The sequence below is a fragment of the Amia ocellicauda genome, chromosome 12 (genome assembly GCF_036373705.1).
Source record: "Amia ocellicauda isolate fAmiCal2 chromosome 12, fAmiCal2.hap1, whole genome shotgun sequence".
In the NCBI taxonomy this organism is placed as follows: domain Eukaryota; kingdom Metazoa; phylum Chordata; class Actinopteri; order Amiiformes; family Amiidae; genus Amia; species Amia ocellicauda.
In genome coordinates this window covers 26,536,562-26,560,814 of record NC_089861.1, presented here as the reverse complement: position 1 = coordinate 26,560,814, position 24,253 = coordinate 26,536,562, and the positions used below count along the sequence as shown (strand labels likewise).

The window sequence follows — 24,253 nt, the reverse complement described above, 5'->3', positions numbered from 1 at the left end:
TGTGTGGCTGTGTGTGTGTGACAGTGTATGTGTGATAGTGTGACTGTGTGTGGCTGTGTGTGTGTTACTGTGTGTGTGTGACAGTGTGATTGTCTGTCTGTGTGTGTGACTGATTGTGTGTGACTATGACAGTGTGTGGCTGTGTGTGTGTGACAGTGTGTGTCTCTGTGTGTGTGAAAATGTGACTGTGTATGTCTGTGTGTGTGACTGTGACAGTGTGTGTGACAGTGTGTGTGTGACAGTGTGACTGTGTGTGTCTGTGTGTGTGTGTGTGGCTGTGTGTGTGACTGTATGTGTTTGTGACAGTTTGTGTGTGACTGATTGTGTGTGACTATGTGTGATAGTGTGACTGTGTGTGTCTCTGTGTGTGTGACTGTGACAGTGTGACTGTGTATGTCTGTGTGTGTGACTGTGACAGTGTGTGTGGCTGTCTGTGCAGCAGAACAACCCTTTACCTTTTACAAAAGAAACATAAATGGTGCACGAAAAACTGGATTGTTTTGAGAGAGAGAGAGAGAGAGAGAGAGAGAGAGAGAGAGAGGGAAGCCCCCAGATCATGATGCACTAGGTTCTATTAGTTCACTGGTTTATCAGGTTACAGCAGCAGCGCAGTTCCCTCCCTGCAGCTCCTCCTGCTGCATCACACTGCCACCATGTGGACAGAGAGGAGAAGTGCGGCCTGGCTCGGTTGCATAAGAATTGATTCAGGTTGAGTCATCACAGGCGAGGTGGGGGCATGGGGGGGGAAGCCTCGCCGGAGGGACTGGGGCTGAACACACTCAGTTGTCTGTTAGAGACAGGGCTGTCCCCAAGCCACCCCCTCTCCCCCAATTCTAAGCCAAGATTATAGAGAGGGAGAGAGAGAGAGAGGAGGAGAGAGGGAGAAGAAAGAGATACATTAAATTGTCTTTTGTCATTTTAAATGGTTGTTTTAGTTATTTAGTTACATACACTGTCCTGAACACTGACAACGTCACACACTGACTGACCCAACAGGAGAGGGAGGTTGAACTGCCCCCCCCAACTACCCCCCACCCCCCCCCACCACCTTCCTTCTCACTCTCTCTCTCCCTCTCGCTCTCCCTCCTTCTCTCCTGCACTGAACGCAGTGTCTCTGGAACAGTCTGTGAAGTGAGACTGAGTGCTCTATCTATAGCACACAGAAAGGAGAGGGGAGTGGGGGGGTTGGTCGTAAAGGTCAAGTGTGCAGGTGGTGGGGAGAGGGAGAGAGGGAGAGAGATGGCTGAGAGATGGAGAGGGAGAAGGGAGAGATCGCTGAGACAGAGAGAGAGGGAGGGAGAGCGAGAGGGAGAGGAGCATGGTAACTCAGACTCTAATGGCTGAGAGAAGGACTATTATAAAGAACATGAAGTTAAATAGCAGATATTGGACACAGACAGCCCACTCCCCCCCCACACACACACAAATGCTCAGATCAGCACAGTGACACAAGCTTCTGTTGTTGTCCATTTTTATTGTTTCCTCTCTGCCGTGTCTTAGTGTCGTTGCGTTAATTTCCATCTCCTACACAGGTATTGCAATACGTGAGTCCGCTCTACACACACGGTTTAATACTGAACATTATAAAAAAATAAAAAGAAAATGCAAGAAAAAAAGGAACAATAATCATCATCAGCATAATAATAAAAAAACAACTACATACAAACATTTATATACTTCCCTTTTCTTAACAAACAAAAAATGAATGCACAGTTGAACAGTTGGGAGCAGTTGTGTTGTGTTGTGTTGTGTAGTTAAACCATATCAGTTGCGTGTGTGTTGTCTCCCTAGCTGTGTTGGGACAGGAGATTACCAGTATGTCATTAAACATACTGAATAAGACTGAATGAAAGGTGATTTAAATGCAAATCTCTATATACCTATATGACATCAAAATAAATACTGCGTGTGTGTGTGTGCGTGCGTGTGTGTGTGTGTGTGTGCATGTGTGTTGCTGGAGGCAGTGAGGGGCGTGTCTAGAAGGGCTGAGGGATGTGTCTAGAAGGGACGATGGGCATGTCTAGAAAGGGTGATGTGCGTGTCTAGAAGGGCGTTGGGTGTATCTATAATGGGCGATGGGCGTGTCTAGAATGTGTGGTGGGCATCTCTAGAAGGGGTGAGGGGTGTGTCTAAAAGGGGTGAAGGGTGTCTTCAGTCTAGAAGGGGTGAGGTGCGTGTCTAGAAGGCGTAGGGCCCCACGAAGACGGTCAGCCGCAGGACAGAGCTCGACTGGTAGCTCATCAGCTGGTTGACCGACACCATCTCCAAGTCCAGCACGTACTCCCGCGGACCGGACACTGACCGGGCCAGAACCAGCATCGCGCTGATATTGTTGATTTGCTGGAGAGAGGGGGGTGGGAGAGAAAGCGAGAGGGAGAAATAAAAAAAATGTCATTAGTCAATAAGCAGAAGATGCTCTTCAGAAGTCTGCAGACTCCAGGGGCAGGGATTACAGCAAGCTTCAGCAAGGTGGTCCAATGCCATGTATGTCCAATGTGTCCCTCCAATTAATCAACCTGGACTTACAGACCAAAACTTGAAGCCAAATGCACATATAAATACATATATACACATTCAAAACCATCTAACTGCACTGGGTTTAAAACATGCAGACTGCGTCAAAGGTCAGTACAGCTTGCTTCCTATTTGTCAAAACCAAAATACAACTCACACAAGGCCGCCACAACGGCATGCATTGGCTGGGCTGGCCCTGAGAGAGGCAACATGGATAATCCCTGACCTCTGACCTCTCCCCACAGGTCACCCACAGGTCCATATTGAGGAAGCTGTGCTCTGCCTGGCTGACTCTCCCTGTGGATTCGCTGACAACTCAGCAGCTCAGACTGGATTCCTTTAGCAGTCATGTCACCCCCCCACCTCCCATACACTCCAAATAATAAGATTCCAGGCGGATTACTGCGGACCATGTCCGGGTGGGGGGGGGTTGCGTTCCCAGCATTCCAGGCATTCCAACCGAATTAATCCCAGCATGCTGAGGATTGCTGAGACAAGAACAGGAGGAGAGATGGGCTGCAGGAATGTGTGTGTGTGTGTCACTGTATGTGTGTGTTAGAGTGTGTGTAGCGCAGTGTGTGTCTCACTTTGTGTCGGTGTCGGTGTGTCAGTGAGTGTTAGTGACAGTGTGTGAGTGCATCTGTCAGTGAGTGCGTGTCAGTGTGTGTCAGTATGTGTGTGCATGTGTCAGTGAGTATGTGAGTGTTCGTGAATGTCAGTGTGTGAGTGTGTGAGTGCCAGTGAGAGTGTGTGTCACTTTCAGTGAGTGTGTGCATGTGTGTCAGTGTTTGCCAGTGTGTCAATTAGTGTGTGTGTCAGTGAGTGTATGTGTCAGTGTGTGAGTGAGTGTGTGTGTCAGTCAGTGTCAGTGAGTATGTGTGTTAGTGTGTGAGTGCATGTGTGTCAGTAAGTGTGTATGTCAGTGTGTGAGTGAGTGTGTGTGTCAGTCAGTGTCAGTGAGTATGTGTGTTAGTGTGTGAGTGCATGAGTGTCAGTGAGTGTCAGTGTGTGTCAGTGTGAGTGTCAGTGTGTAAGTGCATGTGAGTCAGTGTGTCATTGAGTGTGTGTGTCAGTGTGAGTGTTACCCTGATGTAGAAGTGGCTGTCTGGGTCCCCGGAGCGGATGCGGAAGGAGTTGTAGGCACCGGGGAATACGCTGGTGGCCTGGATCTGGAACACATCGGAGGGAACGGTGCGCTCAGACGCTACACTCATGTAGCGATGGACCAGCGAGAACGGCAGCTCCCGGCACTCCGGCTTCGTCACCGGGCACATGCAGCGGCTGCAGGGAGAGGAGGGGGTGGGGGTGAGAGAGAATGAGTGAGCAGCAGGCTGGGCAGCGCTGGGGTCAGGGCTCTGCTGGGTGCGCAAGGACCAGCCTGTAAATGCAAATCTCTGCCATCCAACAACAATGAACATGAATTTAGCGGTGCAGTCCTGCCAACCCAGCCAGGGTCAGGACTGTCTGTCTGTCTGTCCGTCTGTCTGCTGTGCAGTTGTTGTGCAGTGCTGTGTCTGTTGTGTAGTTCGAGCTGTACCCACTTGTCTGAGACCTGTACGTAGGGCTCCTGGCAGCGGTTGGTTTCGACGCACTGATAGCCTCCGTGGATGTTTACACAGGTCTGCGTTTCTTCACACTGGTGCGCCCCCGTCTCACACTCATTGATGTCTGAACACAGAGAGACATGCTGAACACAGCCTGAACACAGAGACACAATGACACACATCCTGGACACAAAGACACACTGACACACATCCTGGACACAAAGACACACTGACACACAGCCTGAACACAGAGACACACTGACACACAGCCTGGACACAGAGACACACACCCCGAACACAGAGACACACTGACACACAGTCTGAACACAGAGACACACTGACACACAGCCTGGACACAGAGACACACACAGTCTTGATGAGGCAGTCTGAACATAGAGGCAAGCTGACACACAGAAACACACTGACACACAGCCTGAACACAGAGACACACTGACACACAGCCTGAACACAGAGACACACTGACACACAGCCTGGACACAGAGACACACTGACACACAGCCTGGACACAGAGACACACTGATTCACAGCCTGGACACAGAGACACACAGCCTGAACATAGAGACACACTGATACACAGCCTGGACACACAGCCTGAACACAGAGACACACAGACACACAGCCTGAACATAGAGACACACTGACACACAGCCTGGACACAGAGATACACTGACACACAGCCTAGACACACAGCCTGAACATAGAGACACACAGACACACAGCCTGAACACAGAGACACACTGACACACAGCCTGAACATAGAGACACACTGATACACAGCCTGGACACACAGCCTGAACACAGAGACACACAGACACACAGCCTGAACATAGAGACACACTGACACACAGCCTGGACACAGAGATACACTGACACACAGCCTAGACACACAGCCTGAACATAGAGACACACAGACACACAGCCTGAACACAGAGACACACTGACACACAGCCTGGACACAGAGACACACTGACACACAGCCTGGACACAGAGACACACTGATTCACAGCCTGGACACAGAGACACACAGCCTGAACATAGAGACACACTGATACACAGCCTGGACACACAGCCTGAACACAGAGACACACAGACACACAGCCTGAACATAGAGACACACTGACACACAGCCTGGACACAGAGATACACTGACACACAGCCTAGACACACAGCCTGAACATAGAGACACACAGACACACAGCCTGAACACAGAGACACACTGACACACAGCCTAAACACAGAGACACACTGACACACAGCCTGGACACAGAGACACACTGATTCACAGCCTGGACACAGAGACACACAGCCTGAACATAGAGACACACTGATACACAGCCTGGACACACAGCCTGAACACAGAGACACACAGACACACACAGACACACAGCCTGAACATAGAGACACACTGACACACAGCCTGGACACAGAGATACACTGACACACAGCCTAGACACACAGCCTGAACATAGAGACACACAGACACACAGCCTGAACACAGAGACACACTGACACACAGCCTGGACACAGAGACACACAGACACACAGCCTGAACACAGAGACACACTGACACACAGCCTGAACACAGAGACACACTGACACACAGCCTGGACACAGAGACACACACAGTCTTGATGAGGCAGTCTATACATAGAGGCAAGCTGACACACAGAAACACACTGACACACAGCCTGAACACAGAGACACACTGACACACAGCCTGAACACAGAGACACACTGACACACAGCCTGGACACAGAGACACACTGATTCACAGCCTGGACACAGAGACACAGCCTGAACATAGAGACACACTGATACACAGCCTGGACACACAGCCTGAACATAGAGACACACAGACACACAGCCTGAACACAGAGACACACTGACACACAGCCTGGACACAGAGACACACTGACACACAGCCTGAACACAGAGACACACTGACACACAGCCTGGACACAGAGACACACTGATTCACAGCCTGGACACAGAGACACACAGCCTGAACATAGAGACACACTGATACACAGCCTGGACACACAGCCTGAACACAGAGACACACAGACACACAGCCTGAACATAGAGACACACTGACACACAGTCTGAACACAGAGACACACTGACACACAGCCTGGACACAGAGACACACACCCTGAACACAGAGACACACTGACACACAGCCTGAACACAGAGACACACTGACACACAGCCTGAACACAGAGACACACTGACACACAGCCTGGACACAGAGACACACTGATTCACAGCCTGGACACAGAGACACACAGCCTGAACATAGAGACACACTGATACACAGCCTGGACACACAGCCTGAACACAGAAACACACTGACACACAGCCTGAACACAGAGACACACTGACACACAGCCTGGACACAGAGACACACTGACACACAGCCTGGACACAGAGACAGCCTAGACACACTGACACACACAGAGACACACTGACACACAGCCTGGACACAGAGACACACACCCTGAACACAGAGACACACTGACACACAGCCTGAACACAGAGACACACTGACACACAGCCTGGACACAGAGACACACACAGTCTTGATGAGGCAGTCTGAACATAGAGGCAAGCTGACACACAGAAACACACTGACACACAGCCTGAACACAGAGACACACTGACACACAGCCTGAACACAGAGACACACTGATTCACAGCCTGGACACAGAGACACACAGCCTGAACATAGAGACACACAGACACACAGCCTGAACACAGAGACACACTGACACACAGAGACACACTGACACACAGCCTGGACACAGAGACACACTGACACACAGCCTGAACACAGAGACACACTGACACACAGTCTGAACACAGAGACACACTGACACACAGCCTGGACACAGAGACACACTGACACACAGCCTGGACACAGAGACAGCCTAGACACACTGACACACACAGAGACAAGCTGACACACAGAAACACACTGAAACACAGCCTGAACACAGAGACACACTGACACACATTGTCAGTGTCACAGTCAGTGTTATTGTCAGTGTTCACTGTTACTGTCAGTGTGTGATTGTTATTGTCAGAGTGTCAGGATTATTGTCAGTGTGTAAGTGTTATTGGTCAGTGTGTCAGTGTTATTGTCTGTGTTATTGTCAGTGTGTCAGTATGATAGTGAGTGTGTCGTGTTATTGTCATTGTGTTGTTGTTATTGTCAACGTCATGTTCAGTGTGATTGTCAGTGTATCTGTGTTATTGTCAGTGTCGTGCCAGTGGGACTTACCCTGGCAAATGCGGCTACTCAGCAGCTGGTATCCCTCCGGGCAGAGGCAGGCGAAGCGTCCAGGCTCGTTCACACAGCGGTACTGACAAAGGTAACTGGAGTAGCTGCACTCATCAATGTCTGACAGAGGGAGAGAGAGAGAGAGAGAGAGAGAGATCAGGAGTGTGTCTGGGTGTGGCAGTGGGCAGGGGCATGGCACAGTGAGTGTGACCATTTTGCAGTGGGTGTGGACATGTTGGCGTGCGTGTAGCTGTGTTGCAGTGGGCGTGGGCATGGCACAGTGAGTGTGGTCATGTTACCATGGGTGTGACAATGGGTGTGGTATGTCACCATGGGTGTGACCATGTTGCAGTGGGTGTTATAGAGGATGTGACCATGTCACAGTTCACATGGCTGTGTCACATTGCATACCAGTGCAGGTGAAGCCGTCTTGGCCCAGCTCGAAGCCCTGGTCGCAGCGGCAAGTGAAGGTGCCATAGGTGTTAGAGCAGCGCTGCTGACAGGGGGCTCCCATCTCACACTCATTCACATCTGACAGTGAGGGAGGGAGGGAGGGAGAGAGAGAGGAAGGGAGGGGAAAAGAGAGATGGCTGTCAGTCAGAAGTATTCATCCTCGCTGACTGACACACTGACAGACTGACTGACTGACACACTGACTGGCTGACACACTGTCTGTATCTCTAGGTATCTCTGTATTTGTATAAGCTGCTGGACCCTTGGGGCTGTTGCAGTGGTGGCGATGTGGGGGGGGGGATGTGGGGGGGGGGGGTGGAAGGCCGGTTGCCATGGTGACAGACTCACCGACGCAGGAGCGGTTGTTGCCAGCCAGCTGGAAGCCGGGCTGACACTGGCAGGAGAAGGAGCCCGGGGAGTTTACACAGCGGTGCTGACAGTACCGGTACCGACACTCGTCTATATCTGAGAGAGGGAAAGGGAGAGAGGGAGAGAGGGGGAGACAGTATAGTGAGACAGTGTAGTGAGACAGTGAGACAGGGTGGTGTGGTGAGACAGAAAGACAGTGAGACAGTGCTGTGTGCCCTGGTGTGCCAGCAGTACCGATGCACTCTGGGCCAGTCTTGCGGTACCCATCAGGACACTGGCAGCTGTAGGAGCCCTGCGAGTTCAGGCACTGCTGACTGGGCTGGCAGTCATGGAGCCCCTGCTCGCACTCATCCACGTCTGAGAGAGAGAGGGCGCGAGAGACAGAGTTAGAGAAGGTGCAGAAACTTACACACACACTGTACCGCACTATTGCACACACTCCCACTCACCCACGCAGGAGTCTCCCTGGGGCTTGTACCCCGGGGGGCAGGGGTTGTGGGCAGCAGGGTTGTGGGCGGCGGGGTGGTGTGCGGCGGGGTGGTGGGCTTCGGGGTGGTGGGCGGCGGGGTGGTGGGCTTCGGGGTGGTGGGCGGCGGGGCGGGGCGGGCTGGGGTTGGGGCTGTTGGCGATGACGGAGGCAGAGCGGGGCAGGCACAGGTAACCGCCATAGTGATTGAAGCACTTCATCTCCCCCTTACAGGCATCAGGAATCACCTCACACTCATTTATATCTGAGGAGAAAGGGATGGGGGAAGAGATGGAAGAGAAGGTGAGAGAGGGGGGTAAGATGAGAAAGAGAGAAAGGGAGAGAGAGGGAGATAGAGAGAAAGAAACAGAAAGAGAGGGAGGGATGCATACCTTTACAGTGCTGTGTCTGGGCATCCCACTGGTAGCCATCAGTGCATTCCTGCAGAGAGAGAGAGAGAGAGAGAGAGAGAGAAGGAGGGAACAGAGAGTGGAGAAAAGGGGGTAGAGAGAGAGAGAAGCAGAATTATATATATATATATATATGCTGTGATTCCAGCCATGAGGCCAGAGAACAACACAACCATGTCTCCTCACCACCAACACACCCAACACAACACACCAGCCCTGCAAATGCCTGGGCATACATGTTCAATAACTGCACACCTGTACAATCTGTACAGCTAATCACGTGTAACTTTTACATTGTCATTGTATTTATCCTATTCTCTTCAATTTGTTTGTCAGTGCTCTGGCAACAATGGTGTAAACGTGTAATGTCAATAAAGCTCATTTTTAATTTGAATGTGAATTGAGAGAGATGGATGGGCAGAGAGAGAGGAAGGTGAGGGAGGAGATGAGGGAGTGAGAGAGGGGAGGAGGATGAGAGAGGGAGGAGAGGAGGGAGAGAGAATGGGAGGAGGGTGAGAGAAAGAGGGAGGGAAGGAGGGAAAAAAGGGAGGAGAGGAGTCTCACCGTGTAGGTGTCACTTTCAGCAGCCTCCTGTGAAATAGTTAGATGGGCAGAGCAGAGCAGCAACACACACGCCACTGACAGCATGGTCACACTGACACACACACACTGAGACACAACACAGACACACACAATTGCAGGAACTCAGACAGGCGCACACACACTCACACAGGCACACATAGGTGGACACACAGACAGGTGTACACAGACAGGTACACAGACAGGCAGAGAGATGCAGGGGGTCCCGGGGGTGTGTGGGGACAGTCAGAGCAGGGTCAGTGTGGGGGGGACGTCACCTCAAAGATCCTGCAGGAGAGAGAGACAGTGGGAGACATTGTCACACGCTACAATCACACACACTACAGTAACACACATACTACAGTAACACACACTACAGTAACACACACACTACAGTGATACACAGTGTAAAGTGCCACATACACACTACAGTAACACACACATAAAATACAGTAAAACACACACACTACAATAACACATACAGTACACTACAGTAACACACACTAAAATGACACATATACTACAGTAACACACACATACTGTATAGTAACAAACACGTACTACAACGACACACATACACTACAATGACTCACATACATTTACAGTGACACACAGTGTACAGTGACGCTGGGCCTGCAGTGACAGACTGCAGGCCCTGAGCTCTTCTCCAGCCCCAGACCAGGCGCCGTCTCTGTAACACGTTATTAACTAAATTATAACCCCAGTTAAAGCAGCGCCACATCACACAGCCTGACCCTGCTGTCCCGTGCTCTACTGTACTGTGTCTCTCCAGGACCAGGGCTGCAGACCCTGTTGTGCTGTGCTGTAGCATATTTTACTGTGCTGTATGTAGTGTGCTATCCTGTACTGTATTGTGTGTCACCAAGACCTCAGTTCTGCCACAAACTCTAAAAATATCTCTCTCTTTCCCTCCTCTCTCTCTTTGTTCTCCACACGTCTCCCTCACCAGACCACAGCTGTATTGCTGTGTCCAGGACAGTGTGGGTGGGTGGAGGGGGCAGTGCGAGTGCGTGTGGTCAGTCACACAGACACATGAACTGCCTGACCTGCCCTTCCCACACAGCACAGGACCTCACAGTGCCATGCAATACAGCACAGCAGGGTCTGCAGCAGTCCAGTCCAGTCCAGTCCAGTCCAGACATTCATCAGGTGTACAAACACTCACACACACAGACACACACTCACACATTTAAACACACATTCTCAAACACACTTATGTACACGCACTCACACACCAAGAAATGCACACACTCACACTCTCACATACAAGGCCAATGAAAACATTGCCAAATCACTGCCTCCCAGCCTACCCCCCTCCCATTCCCCCCAGGCCCGGGACAGTTCACCCAAAATCAGAGCCTCTAACTCCCCAGTCACACAAACTCACACACCTCTCGTCTCCTCTTCTGTCTCAAATCGTCTGAAAAAACAGTCTGATTCTCTGTCTCAGACTCTGCCTGAGGGAGGAATGTGCAAGTCAGGAAAAGAAGAAGGAGAAGGACAAGGAGAAGGAGAAGGAGAGAGAGAGAGAGAGAGAGAGAGAGAGAGAGAGAGTTACGCACACAAGGAGAGAGAAAAGCAGCAGCAGTATGTTAGGAGAAAGTGAAAAAAATATTATTTTTGTTAACTGAGTTAGACACTGTGACTCACAGTTACACTCACAGTGTTGCACTCACATACAGTGTGTTACAGACGCACTGTTATACAGAGTTACACACACACACTGTTACACACACATACTCTTACACAGTGTTACAAAAACAGACAGACACACTCTTGCACACACAGACACACACACGCTAACACACGCACAAAGACATCAGTGTACTCACAGTCACTTCTCCCAGAAAAAATGCAAAAGCCTGGCCTGGCCTCCTCTCTCTCTCTCTCTTGGGGTGGCTGTGAGTGTGTCTAGGAGCTCAGACAAAGCGTTGTGAGGGATGTGGAGTCAGTCAGAGGGGGCTGGTGTAGGGACAGTCCGCCCCACCACCCCCCGCAACCCCACCCCTCTTGGACCCCCCCTGCCCGCTCCTGCCCCCTCCTGCACCCCCCCCCAACACAGCCCCCTAGGATGTGAATTCCTGATTCCTGGGTGGCTGCCAGCCCGGACTCACCCCTCCCCCAAGATAGACAGGAAATAGAAATAATAAAGTTCCACACCTGGAGTCACTTAAACATGCTGACACACTGACACTTACACACTGCCACTGACACACTCACACACACACTGACAGACTGACACAGATATATACGCACTGCAAACAAACTCACTCATAGTCCCACTGACATACTCTCCCACTCACAGCCCAGCCCCCCCCCCGCCCCCCACAGCTAGAAACACGAACTTTCATGTCCAGCTGTTTGTGAGAGGGGGGGGAGGGGGATGAAATCCAATCACAGCCTCACTACCCCCCCTCCACACCCCATCACCTCCAAACCCCCTCCACGTCCCTACGTCCACGTCCCTCAGCCTCCCCTAACCCCCCCACCTTGTGTCACTCAAGCAGGCTGTGATATTTTTAGTTACTCTGCAGTTTGTAGGAATGTGGCAACAGACCACAAAGAGAGAGAGAGAGAGAGTAAGAGAGAAAGAGAGAGAGAGAGGGTAGCTCAGACAAGACAAACAGAGTGAGAGCAAGAGAGAGAGACATGATGCATCAACACACACACACTCGCGTACACACACATTCACATGCTGTAGATAATGTATGTCGGACCAGTGTGAACTGAGCTGCAATAACAGGCTGAACCTGACACTGGACTCGTCCCTATTGCACAAGGACTGGGAGGGTGTGTGGGTGGGTCATCAGCTGCAGGAGGGGCCGGCTGAGAGACGCACACAGCTGGGGAGGCCTGCTGAGCTACCCCCACTCCCCACCTACACACACACACACACACACACAACCCACACACACCTTCTGAATGAACAGATGACTGTGTGTGTGTGGGTACAGACGGGTGACAAATTAAAGGAAAAACCAACATAGGGTGTCTCAGTAAGGTGTTGGCCACCATGAGCTGCCAGAACAGCTTCAATGCTCTTGGCACAGATTCTACGAGTCTCTGGACTCTACTGGAGGGATGAACACCATTCTTCCAAAAGATATTCCCTCATTTGCTGTTTTCATGATGGTGGCGGAGAGCGCTGTCTAACACGTCGGTCCAAAATCTCCCATAGGTGTTCAATTGGGCTGAGATCTGGTTACTGTGAAGGCCATAGCATATGATTCACATCATTTTCATTCTCATCAAACCATTCAGTGACCCTTGTGTCCTGTGAAAGAGACCACTCCCATCAGGACAGAAATGTTTCACCATAGGATAAAGTTGATCACTCAGAATAACTTTGTAATGATTTGCAGTGACCCTTCCCTCTAAGTGGACCCAAACCATGCCAGGAAAATGTCCCCCACAGCATAACAGAGCCTCCGGACCCCCTCACTGTAGGGGTCCAGCAGTCAGGCCTGTCCCGTTCTCTTGGTGTCCCACACATGCACTCGCCCACTTATCCAGAACACGAGCCAGTTGAGCATCTTTGTGACTGAAGCTCCTGCCATTCGTGCCCCAATAATGCCCCTCTTTCAAAGTTACTTAGATCCTTTCCTCTTCCTCATCTTGATCCAAAATCGAGGTCAGCTGGGCCTGCTCAGCATTTTTAAACATGCCACAGAGCATGGTAGGATGTTATTTACTTAATTGTATCATGCAGTACACCTGACTGGAGGCATCTGCATTCGTTATGTTCCTCCACTCATTTATTCAGGATTTTCGTTTGTCACCCGTCTGTATGTGTGTATCTGTGTGTTGTATGTGTGAATCTGTCTGCGCGTATGTGTGTTGTGTATCTATATCTGTGTTGATCTGTGTGGTGTACGAGTTGTGTATATGTGCGTCTGTATCTGTGAGTGTGTGTGATTTTTCACGTGTTGAGCGTATGTGTGTGCATCTGCTCTCTCCCCCTCAGGCAGTGTAAAGTTTCACAGCAGCTCACTTTTACAGGGCTGAAAAACAAGCAACCCCCCCAACTCTCCAGCAATCCAGCAGAGATAACGCAGACCCCCTGCTTCCCACTGCCACACACAGTCATACCATCTGTCCAAAAGTAAGTGAACGGGGCAGGGAGACCTTGCAAAGAACATAAGAAAGTTTACAAGCGAGAGGAGGCCATTTGACCCATCGTGCTCGTCTGGTGTCCATTAATAACTAAGTGATCCAAGGATCCTATCCAGTCTGATTTTAAATGTTCCCAAATTTTCAGCCTCAACCACATCGCTGGGGAGTTTGTTCAGATTGTGACGCCTCTCTGTGTGAAGAAGTGTCTCCTGTTTTCTGTCTTGAATGCCTTGAAGCCCAATTTCCATTTGTGTCCCTGAGTGCGTGTGTCCCTGCTGATCTGGAAAAGCTCCTCTGGTTTGATGTGGTCGATGCCTTTCATGATTTTGAAGACTTGGATCAAGTCCCCACATAGTCTTCGCTGTTCCAGGGTGAAAAGGTTCAGTTCCTCAGTCTCTCAGTAGGACATTCCCTTCAGACCTGGAATAAGTCTGGCTGCTCTCCTCTGAACTGCCTCTAGAGGCATTGAAATCCATTGACACAGACAGATCCTCGTTAACTTCAACAACAAAAAAACTGCCACAGAAATCTGTACAATATGTTATTTATTTAAATTAAATGTAAAAACATGCTGCACTGCGGTCAGCTCTCTGGGGTCAGGGGTCAGAGGTCCTCACAGGAACTCAGTCACACCTGCCTGTCTGAATCGTTGAAAAACAGGGGAGGGGTGTAGAGAGAGAACAGAGGGAAGGGAGCGGAAGGGGGGGCTACTCGTGGTACATCTTCAGGATGCAGCTCCTGATCACTGTCATGTAGCGCTCCCAGATCGCCTGTTGCCTGAGAGAGAGAGGGAGAGAGAGAGCGTCAGTTGGACAGGGAGAGTTTATCCACACAGGATTCGAAGCTTAGCATTGCTCATTGTGGTAACTATCAATCATATTTTATGCAGCCAATCACTTTGCAGGATATGCTTGTCAAACATTTTTGTATGCGGTCAATCACCTGCAGAAGGAACTTGTCAGGCATTTTTTGTGTGGCCAATCGCCTTCTTCATTAAAAAAAGTAATGCGGGAGAAATAACGAAGAGGAGGGAGCAAATGTGTGTCAGTGGTGTGTTACTGTCGAAGAGCTGGCATTGATGTTACTAAATGGATAGCGAGTAGTTTTGAGATTGTTAATCAGGAGAGGCAACTGCTTATGAAGTAGCATGCTATATTTACAATTACACAGGTTTCAGAACTTGTATGTTATTTTTACAGTCAGATGGGTTGTGGAATTAAGATTGTTTTGCATGCTACTCCGCTTCATTGCCTTATAATAATGTTAATGGAAGTTAGCTGTAGGTAGGTCTAGTTTGATAGGACGAACAAACCGATGTGAAATGTAACATCCCTTGTGAAAAAGCAGTGTACTAAAAGTATACTGGGTCAAAATAGAACAAAAATAGTTTACTATAAGTATACTATTTAGACTCAAGTATACTTTTAGTACACTACTTTTAACAAGGGATGTTAAAAAATATATTTTGAGAAGTTGTTCTTTGAAAAACATATTGACCTGGTCTTAAATGATTATCAAGCTGAATACATATGATGACAGGGGTGTCCAAACTACGGCCTGTTTATAATTTATAAAAGGCCTGGGACATGGTCTGTAAATTAAAGTTAAATGTGGTCCATGTGAAAATTTTCCTCCATAAGCGCTAAGGTTAGGCTACAGCCTACAACAGACTTGCTAGTGTGACTGGACAACCCACTCAAACTAGAGAAATGTCAACAGGTGAACGTTTAGGCATTGCTGTTTTCCGGCGTCTGATTGGTTGCTGGAATTATCTGACACGCCTGATTGGGAAATTGACTCCTTGAAAAGGGGACTAAGCACAGCGACAGCCCAGAGAGCTGGAATTCCGAATAAATTACCCAATCAGGCGCTTCATATATGTCCTGCCAAGTCAAGTAACCAATCAGACGCCAAGTTTGTGACAAGGTTAGAATTCATTTTAAACAAGAAACCAGGAAAAGACTTGAAAACGTTATGCAAGCAGGCGACTGGCTGTAAGATCTTCATTGTGAAACAGGAGAATATAAGTAAATTATACAGTTTTATTTATTTGCATTTTGCATTGACTAAATAATGGCATTAACAACCGTATATATTACATTTCCTTTTTTGTTGTTCCAATGTACATATTTATTATATATAACATGATCAGGTGTATATGCACTATTTTTAGGCTACATACCTACCTATATAACAATTATAATATTTTCTGATTGTACTGCATGTAATAATTTTGCATTTTAAGATGATTATTAAAAAATACATAAGGAAATAATTGTCCTGCTTACAGATGCTAGATTATTGAAGAAATATAATTATGATGATGATGATGATGATGATGTTGTTGTTAGGTAGGTTTTAGCACATGTATTCCATGTCGGAGTACTTTGTGGTAGGAACTAGAGGTCTTCACGGGTCAAAAAAAATTGGACCCGTTCCACAATTAACCAGTCTTTTTCACCCGACCCAATTTGCATAAATTAAAAACCCAAAAATGTAGATCCGTTCTGAATTTGACAGACCTGCAGTGCCATGACATGCTTCACATTCGCCAACAGCACAGCCTGGATCCGACCAGGTTCCCTCATTGAAGACCCCGCGCAAAGCATCCTTAGTTTGTTTGGCATGATGTACATTTGTGAGAAGACACTCTCTCTCTTGACTCTGAACAAAAGTCTCCATCTATATGACATTCTGCGAGTGACAACGACCAACTTTTCACTTGACTATAATGACACATTTGGGACCAAGTCACAGCTTCACTGCTCACATTAGTTGTGACACCAGTGAGTCAATTCCCCCAAGAGAAGCCTAATGTTTTGATCAGGCTAAGTCCTGTGCCTGTTTTTTTTCTTGTTTTTTTTTTTTTTTTTAATAATGATTGTGATGCTGTGATTAGTAGACTTTTTATTATATTACTATTTTGTCATTGATCTGGCATTGCAACAAGAAAAAAAAATGTTTTATGTGGGTCTACCCATACTCTATTTTCTATGGTTCCATACTCATTTCACCCCACTTCAGATATAATGTATAATGTTACTGTATCTGTGAGCAGTCTTTCTTAGTAAAAAGTTGTATTTATATTATATTCAAGTGATTGTACATTAATATCACAAGTAATTATTTGCTATGATTTCTATGCGACCCCGAAAAACATACACATGTGCACTATAACGTTTTAATGTTCAGCTAATAAAAGTATAATGTGTTCATTAATGTGAAATCAGTCCTCTTATTTCAGTTAATATTGGCAATCTGGGTTTGTAGTTTGCTATATTTACTTTGTTTCTATTAATTGACCAAAACAGCACGTGCATGGCAACTGCTTACGAAACACTTAAAGTAGGCCAACTTCGGTTTATAACCTTTGTGTTAAAACTAGCTACCTGACATACAGTATAAAATGAAAAGGGCAGACATTTATTAGCCAACAGGACCTACACTTCTCGCTCTATACAGTGCACCTCCACTTCTAATTTTATTTCACTGTAAAGCGTTTACAGTCAGTAGTGTCATCATATGTATTCAGTTTTTTAAAATATTAATGAAACGAGAGTAACATTCAAAATAATCGTAATTCCACAAATCCATCTAAAAATGACAAAAGTTTTAAAACCTGTCTGATCTTCAGGTCTGCAGCAATACATACATGAAAACAATCTAGTGAACAGAGACCACTGACCAATGCCAGCGCTTTGACTCCTGTGTGGGCGTGGCTTGCCCAGAGAAGGAGTAGGTTTCATAATAATGCAAGAGCAATAGCAGAAACAGCTCGAAGAGAAATAATTCTCAGCACAATTACAAGGAGCAATGGTGCCACTTGCTGGCCCTTGAAGGTAATGCGCTTCCAATTCTGTGTCATCACAGAGAGAGAGGGAGGCAAATAGGGGGAGAGAGAGAGAAAGACAGACCAATGGATAAACAGAGACAGACAGAGTGAGAGAAACTTACTTGAAGGCATCGAGGGCCCTAGCGGAGTTCATGTACTGCGTCAGGAAGGCTTTGACATCACACAGCACCCAGCGATCAGACCGACACGGCTCGATAAACTGAGAGAGAGAGAGCGGGACAAAGATGGGGAGGAGGGAGTTAGAATCACCTCTCCCCCTCTGCTCCCACGCCACATCCCTCCATCCCCCTCTCCCTCCGACAGAGACACCCCACACTCCCCTCCCCTGACCTTCTCCACCAGGTCGATGAAGAAGTCCCTGACATCCTTTGTGTGCATGAGTTTGGCCGCGATGTTCACCAGCGCCCGAGACAGATTCTGATACAACACAGACACAGACTGTTATAATACAATACAGTAAGGTGCAATATACAGTACAATACCGTCTCCTGCCTCTCTCTCTCTCTGCTGACCTTAAAGTTTGCCTCCATCTCTGCGAACACCTGGATCTTCCCTCTCAGGGCAGTGCACACCAGGCTGCAGGACACACACACAGTCACGGGCAAGCAGAGTCATTGTAACAGCATACACAGACATACTCAAGACACTCACACAGGCACACTGTCCCGCACACAGCTTACACTCTTGCACAGACAGACACACAGATCTACACACCCATGTGCACGCGTCTCGGAATGACCCCTGACCCCTGACCTCTTGTGCTGGTCCAGCATGTCCTTGTCGGTAATGAGGATCTTAAGCTCCTTCAGGTCCTGCAGGAACTCCTTGTCCAGATCCACGTCCATGTCCTCCACCATGCTGTCTGAGAGAGGGACGCACGGGGACACACGGGCACGAAGAGAGACGGAGAGAGAGACCATGTTATACAATATATACACAGTGAGAGACAGACGTGCAGCGAGAGAGACAATTGAGCGTAACCTGAAGCAACATTTATGAAAATTACTAGATAAACCTGAATATTATCTAAATAGGATTATTACATTTGCAGAATACCTAAAAATCTAAAACCCCAAAGAAAGGCAAAATTCGACAAACGGGACGATTGAAACAGGATGACACAGACGGTCGTGGGTCGACAGAGAGGACAGTGTGTGGACAGCCAGTAGCCACACAGGCCCTGCCACTGCGGTTTTAATTTATGTTTTAAGTATTATTCATGAATATACTTATTAATTTAGTTCAATGCGTTACTGGGCCCACTCATCAGTGTGGCAACTCTTTAGACCAGGTCCTATGTATGGGTGTACCGGTTTCAAATGTGGAAATTGCAGATAATTGTTTTTCGGACTATAGTACTATTATTTTTAATCTGTTGATGGATGATAACCTTCCAAAACAGAAAACGTATGCACAATGTTCCCGTGTCATTAACTCTGTCACAATTAAGGATTTTTCTATTGCTTTTAATGACCATGTTTCAAGGAGTAGTATTGAATGTGTATCTTCTGAAGAGGGAGTAGAGGAGCTGGTTAATTTGTTTGATTCTGTCTGCACTGACATACTGGATCGCTTTGCACCATTCAAATTAAGAAAATGCAAAGCTAGATTTCAGCCTTGGCTGAATGAAAATACACAATCGGTGAGACATGAGTGTACAAGGGCAGAACGAAAATGGAGAAAGGATAAATTGCAGGTATCCTATGAGATTTGTAAAGATTGTTTATCCAAGTTCCAAGAATCGGTGAAATTAGCTAGAGCCAACTATTTTTCAAATATCATTACACAAAATTCTCCTAACCCTCGGGTGTTACTTAACACCATTAAATATGTTTTAAAACCTTCTTTTTTATGGCTAAGATTATTGGAATACGATCTGCAATTAAATCTTCTAAGCCTGTAGCTGGGACTTCTGAGGAGTTCTAACCGGTCTCACTGTCCTGCATTGTAGATGTTGTGGGTGTGTTGAAAGTCACTTCTTCAAGAGATGTGACCCCTCCCAAAATTTGTATTGAGTTGATGGGTACTATTGGCCCAAATATACAATCTATCTTAAAAAGTAGTCTAATGAATGGTGATGTACCGTTAAGTTTTAAACATGCGGTTGTTCAGCCCCTGCTTTAAAAGTCAAATTTAGAACCCTTGGATTTAAATAACTTTCGGCCTATTTCGCAGTTGCCAAAAATTTTAGAGAGGGTAGTTTTTAAGCCATTAAATCATTTTTTATTGCAGAATAAAGTAATGGACACATTTCAATTGGGTTTTAGAGCACGTCACAGCACAGAATCAGCCCTTACTAGGGTTTTAAATTATAATTTGTATAGGTCTTGATTCTGGAAATAGCATGGGCTTAGTTCTATTAGACCTTAGTGCTGCATTTGGTATTCAAGGGACGAGCTAAAATGGCTTATGTCTTATTTGCAGCATAGGACATTTTCAGTTAAGGTGGGAAATCTATTATCGTCTTCTGCCCAGGTTTTATATGGGGTCCCACAAGGTTCGGTCTTAAGACCGCTATTGTTTTCTTTGTCCATGATACCACTCGGAGCAATCTTCAGAAAGCATGGCATTTCATATCACTTTTATGCAGATGATACGCAAATGTATCTACCACTTAAGGCAGGTGATAATATGTCAGTTCAATCTCTGATGGAATGTTTATATGATGTTAAATGCTGGATGAGCAGCAATTGTCTCCTGCTTAATAAGAAAACTTAAATTATAATTTTTGGCAGTAGTGGCTGTGTTGAAACATATAAAGATAGTTTCGGGCCCTTATCTTTTTATGTGAGGAACCAAGTGAGAAATCTGTGTTGGATTGTTGATTCTGATCTTAAATTTGATAGGCAAATCAACTCTGTGGTGAAGAATAGTTTTTTTCAGCTCAGGAAGATTGCCAAATTGAAATCGGTCCTAGTTATTAAGGACCTTGAAAAAGTTATTCGTGCTTTTGTGTCCTCGCAATTGGACTATTGTAATGCACTGTATCTGGGGATCTGTCAGTCCTCTTTGTCACGACTGCAGTAGGTACAAAACGCTGCAGCAAGGCTGCTAACTATTACCAGATCATATTACTCTGATCTTAGCCTCTCTTCACTGGCTGCCCATTCAACAGATTAGAATTTAAGGTTTTGATGTATGTGTTTAAAGCATTACATGGTATAGCCCCAGATTATATATCGGAAATGATTAACACATTCTCTTCTGTGAGACTTCTTAGATCTAATAAGTAACTAATTTAAGGGTAAGGGAGATCGTGCATTTGCTGCGGCGGCACCGAGAAGTGCTTTATAAATAAAATTGAATTGAATTTATTATTGTAATGATGTTTATCTAGATATTTTCTTTTTATTTAATTAATTATCTTTAAATATATATATATATTTAAGATATATATCATCTGTATCGTACATGCTTTGCCAATAACAAAGAAACAGGTCATGCCAATAAAGCTCAATTTGAATTTGAAACAGACAGAGAGAGAGAGAGAGAGAGAGAGAGAGAGAGAGAGAGAGAAGAGGCAGAGTGACATGGAGAGACAGAGAGAGAGGGGGGGGGGGGGGGGGGGTCAGGGACTCAACTCACCTACGGCACCAACAGTCCAGTTCTGGATCAGCTGACCAGCACAGAAGGCGAAATCCTCAAAGTTCAGATACTGAAGCTTCTTCTTCCCAGTCTCAAAGCGAATGTTCGCAAAGAACACAATTGCGCCGTAGTCCCTGAGAGAGGGGGGGCAGGTTTCAGCTTTCTGCTCAGTCATGTAATATCCACCCTGTAAATCTACAACAGTAACAGCAACTCCAATATCAGAGACCATGAGAGTCCTGACCTGGCCAGCCTGTCTGACAGCAGGAAGTGCTGCTTGATGTTCTCCACCAGGGGGCCCTTCATCTCCTCCACCACCTTGAACACCCGCTTAAAATTATCAAACTGAGAGAGAGAGAAACAGTTTAATTAATAATGTGTGACTAGCTCTGTCCTGCAAGTCAGTACACAGAAGGACACACTTAGGCAAATGTAAACACACTCACTCACACACCTGTCTGCGGCAGCTCTTCAGGGTGACGCCGGTCTTGGTGCTCACATCATCCAGGTCCTTCTTGGTTCCCTTGGAGAGCTTTTTCCCCAGCAGCTCACGCACGAACGCAGGGTCGAACGCATAGTACCTGCACACACAGGTACAGACACGCACACACAGACATTGTCAGTCACATGTATGTGTATGTGTGTGTGTGTCATTAGAGCCTCCCCACTGGTCTCAGTGTACCTCTCTATGAGCATGGCCTGGCGCTGCGGGGGGATCTGGAAGAGCAGCTGATTGGCCAGTTTGCTGGGGCAGTGCAACAGCCTCTCGGCCATCTGGAAGGTGCGGTAGTGGTCCGTAGTGTCGCTCTCCAGCACCGCCTGGCACGCCCCCCACTGCTCCAGGATCCCAGAGCGCACCCGCATGGACACCGCGTCCGTCACTGGGGGAGAGGGACACATGCAGCGAGACAGAACCTCAGAGAGAGGGAGAGAAGACAGGCACTGACACACAACCTCAGAGAGAGGGAGGGAGTGGGACAGTCACCTGTGACACACAGAGAGAGAGAGAGAGAGAGAGAGAGAGACAGAGCGGGACAGTCACCTGTGTACCCATCCAGCCAGAGCTGATACACCTCCTCGTCCATGATGGTTGTGTTCCCCACAAACACGTCCAGCTCCATCGCCATGCGCAGCGCCTGGACACACACACACACACACAGTCAGGTATGATCATTCATTCTTATTAATATTATTACTACTTCTACTGCAATGATTATTACCAGGACTGTTGTTATCATTAGTCCTAACCACGGACCTCAGAGCGTTACACGTTTCTAAAATGAATTATTGTACAGCGATGCAAAAACAAAAGCTAATAGTACAACACAAATACAACATCCAGGCTGACAGGCAGAAGCTGTGGCCGGTCAGCATACACCGCGGCCCGGCGGCAAACAGCGATCCTGCCGCACCGAGGACCTGGATCGACAAGGGACAGAAACACAGAACAGCTCCCGAAACTCCGCGCTCAGAGTCGGCAGTGTAGACTGACGGAAAAGAGAAATACCTACTTTGTCTGCGGAATCGGGTGCCGAATAAGCCATTTCAAAGCCGCAAAAAACAGCGTAGCTACTCAGTAACACTAAGGAAAAGCTCAGACTAATGTTTATTTATGGGGAGGGGGGGTCCAGGTAAAAACACGAGTGGGTCATCGGACATCTGAGAGAGGTCGCTGTGGTTAAACAACAGACACATACCCTGTGGTCAGTGTGTAGTGAGACTGTTTCAAAATCCGACTAAAATATGTTTTAAAAGTAACCCATCCCTGCACGGCTCTGGCTGCCTGTCTCCTCTCGCTGTTCTCGCTCGGCGCGACGCTGTAATGTTATTGTCGGCGGCGTTGCAGCAACATCCGTCCCCCCCCGCCCTCCATTTCCGCTCAGCACCGGAAGCGCCGTTGAGAGGATAGAGGACTTTCTACTGACGATACATCCGGGAATTGGAGAGGACTTCCTGTTGAGCGCCGACGCTGTGTAGCTGTTAGTAGTGCCCGTATGTTGTGTAGCTTCAGCTTGCAGCGTTGTGGGAGAGTATTATTCCACCAATCCAGACCCCTTGCTGAGATTTGCTGTAGTAGTGACAATTAATCTTCTTCATCATTTAATAATAATAATAATAATAATAATATGTATTAGTAGTATTATATTTATCATAAGTTCTAAATTAGTGGGGAGTCCCTATCCAGTATCCAGTACATTTTGTCAGTCATCCTAAATTGCTAATTTCTGGGAACACATGAAAGTTATTGTTCCATTAAGTGACCACTGGTCATTGAGGGCTGGAAAGGGTAGTTTATTTTCTTTATACCAAATCTCTAAATAACTTCATTTAACAAATCACCTGCTTAATTGATTACAAATACATTGCTCCAGATTTTAATAAGTTTATGATTAAAGGTTTCCTATAAAACCTGTTGGATAGGGGCTCTCAAGGACTGGGTTTGGGCAGCACTGTCCTAAATTATACAACTCTGTCAATTGTCAATGCATAAATATGGGCCAAAGTAGGACAAGACATACAAAGTGTCGTAGGGGACAAATCGCCTATATATCTACATCTCTCTGTCATTATCTCACTCTTTTTCCCACACTCAATTTTACTCCATGTTTTCCATTAGTGAGTTTTCTCCTCTCTCTGTTTGTATTCAGTCCCCCCCCCCCCCCCCCCGCCATGTCAGTCAGTCAGGAGACTCCTGGGCAGCTGTATTTACACTGTGTTTCACAAGACTTTAATAACAGGAGCTGTGTCTGTGTGGGTGTGTCTGTGAGTGTCTCTCTCTCTCTCTATCTATCTATCTTTCATTCTGGGAATCTAGCAGCACACAGATGGTTTCCTGAATAGTGGGGGAGTGAGGGGGGGGCTCACAATACAGAGACGGGAAGTGTATTGTGCAGAAAACAATGGTGTGGCTGGGCTGACAGGGTGCCGGGCTTAGCAGCCAAGAGAACAAATGGTAGACAGAGAGGGACAGACAGCGAAAACGAAAGAGAGAGAGAGAGAGAGACGTAGAGAGAGATGGCGACACAGAGGGACAGATTTATACAA

The 24,253-nt window shown here is 47.3% G+C and overlaps 2 protein-coding genes across 4 annotated transcripts; both read right to left on the bottom strand.

Moving 5' to 3' along the window:
- Positions 1 to 1,454: 1,454 nt before the first annotated feature.
- On the bottom strand, positions 1,455 to 11,636 carry efemp2a (EGF containing fibulin extracellular matrix protein 2a). Of its 2 annotated transcripts, XM_066719104.1 has the most exons (12): positions 11,490 to 11,636; positions 11,049 to 11,114; positions 9,622 to 9,924; positions 9,040 to 9,088; positions 8,631 to 8,912; positions 8,416 to 8,538; positions 8,161 to 8,277; positions 7,771 to 7,890; positions 7,360 to 7,479; positions 4,056 to 4,182; positions 3,600 to 3,795; positions 1,455 to 2,340 (listed from the first exon to the last, which is right to left on the bottom strand). In XM_066719104.1, exons 3-12 carry the CDS (start codon positions 9,703 to 9,705, stop codon positions 2,179 to 2,181), a joined length of 1,380 nt encoding a protein of 459 aa, XP_066575201.1. In that variant the 5' UTR covers positions 9,706 to 9,924; positions 11,049 to 11,114; positions 11,490 to 11,636; the 3' UTR covers positions 1,455 to 2,178. The 2 variants fall into 2 exon arrangements, with proteins under 2 accessions (XP_066575201.1, XP_066575202.1); XM_066719105.1 differs by lacking the exon at positions 11,049 to 11,114.
- Positions 11,637 to 14,298: 2,662 nt separating this feature from the next.
- fibpa (fibroblast growth factor (acidic) intracellular binding protein a) lies at positions 14,299 to 23,071 on the bottom strand. Of its 2 annotated transcripts, none has more exons than XM_066719101.1 (11): positions 22,720 to 23,071; positions 22,251 to 22,344; positions 21,891 to 22,089; positions 21,663 to 21,789; positions 21,453 to 21,553; positions 21,209 to 21,342; positions 18,377 to 18,485; positions 18,136 to 18,199; positions 17,954 to 18,040; positions 17,725 to 17,822; positions 14,299 to 14,547 (listed from the first exon to the last, which is right to left on the bottom strand). In XM_066719101.1, exons 1-11 carry the CDS (start codon positions 22,750 to 22,752, stop codon positions 14,478 to 14,480), a joined length of 1,116 nt encoding a protein of 371 aa, XP_066575198.1. In that variant the 5' UTR covers positions 22,753 to 23,071; the 3' UTR covers positions 14,299 to 14,477. The 2 variants fall into 2 exon arrangements, with proteins under 2 accessions (XP_066575198.1, XP_066575199.1); XM_066719102.1 differs by having other exon boundaries at positions 22,906 to 23,071.
- Positions 23,072 to 24,253: the final 1,182 nt, after the last annotated feature.

Bases quoted from the DNA above. Each gene is read 5' to 3' on its own strand.
- efemp2a (XM_066719104.1), bottom strand. From the start codon at position 9,705: ATGCTGTCAGTGGCGTGTGTGTTGCTGCTCTGCTCTGCCCATCTAACT. The intron at 9,089-9,621 runs GTGAGACTCCTC...CTCTCTCTGCAG, and splicing joins CTGAAAGTGACACCTACACG to GAATGCACTGATGGCTACCA. The intron at 3,796-4,055 runs GTGGGTACAGCT...CTCTCCCTGCAG, and splicing joins TACGTACAGGTCTCAGACAA to CCGCTGCATGTGCCCGGTGA.
- fibpa (XM_066719101.1), bottom strand. From the start codon at position 22,752: ATGGCTTATTCGGCACCCGATTCCGCAGACAAA. The intron at 22,090-22,250 runs GTGACTGTCCCG...CCTCTCCCCCAG, and splicing joins CTGGCTGGATGGGTACACAG to TGACGGACGCGGTGTCCATG. The intron at 21,343-21,452 runs GTCAGGACTCTC...CCCCTCTCTCAG, and splicing joins CTGTCAGACAGGCTGGCCAG to GGACTACGGCGCAATTGTGT.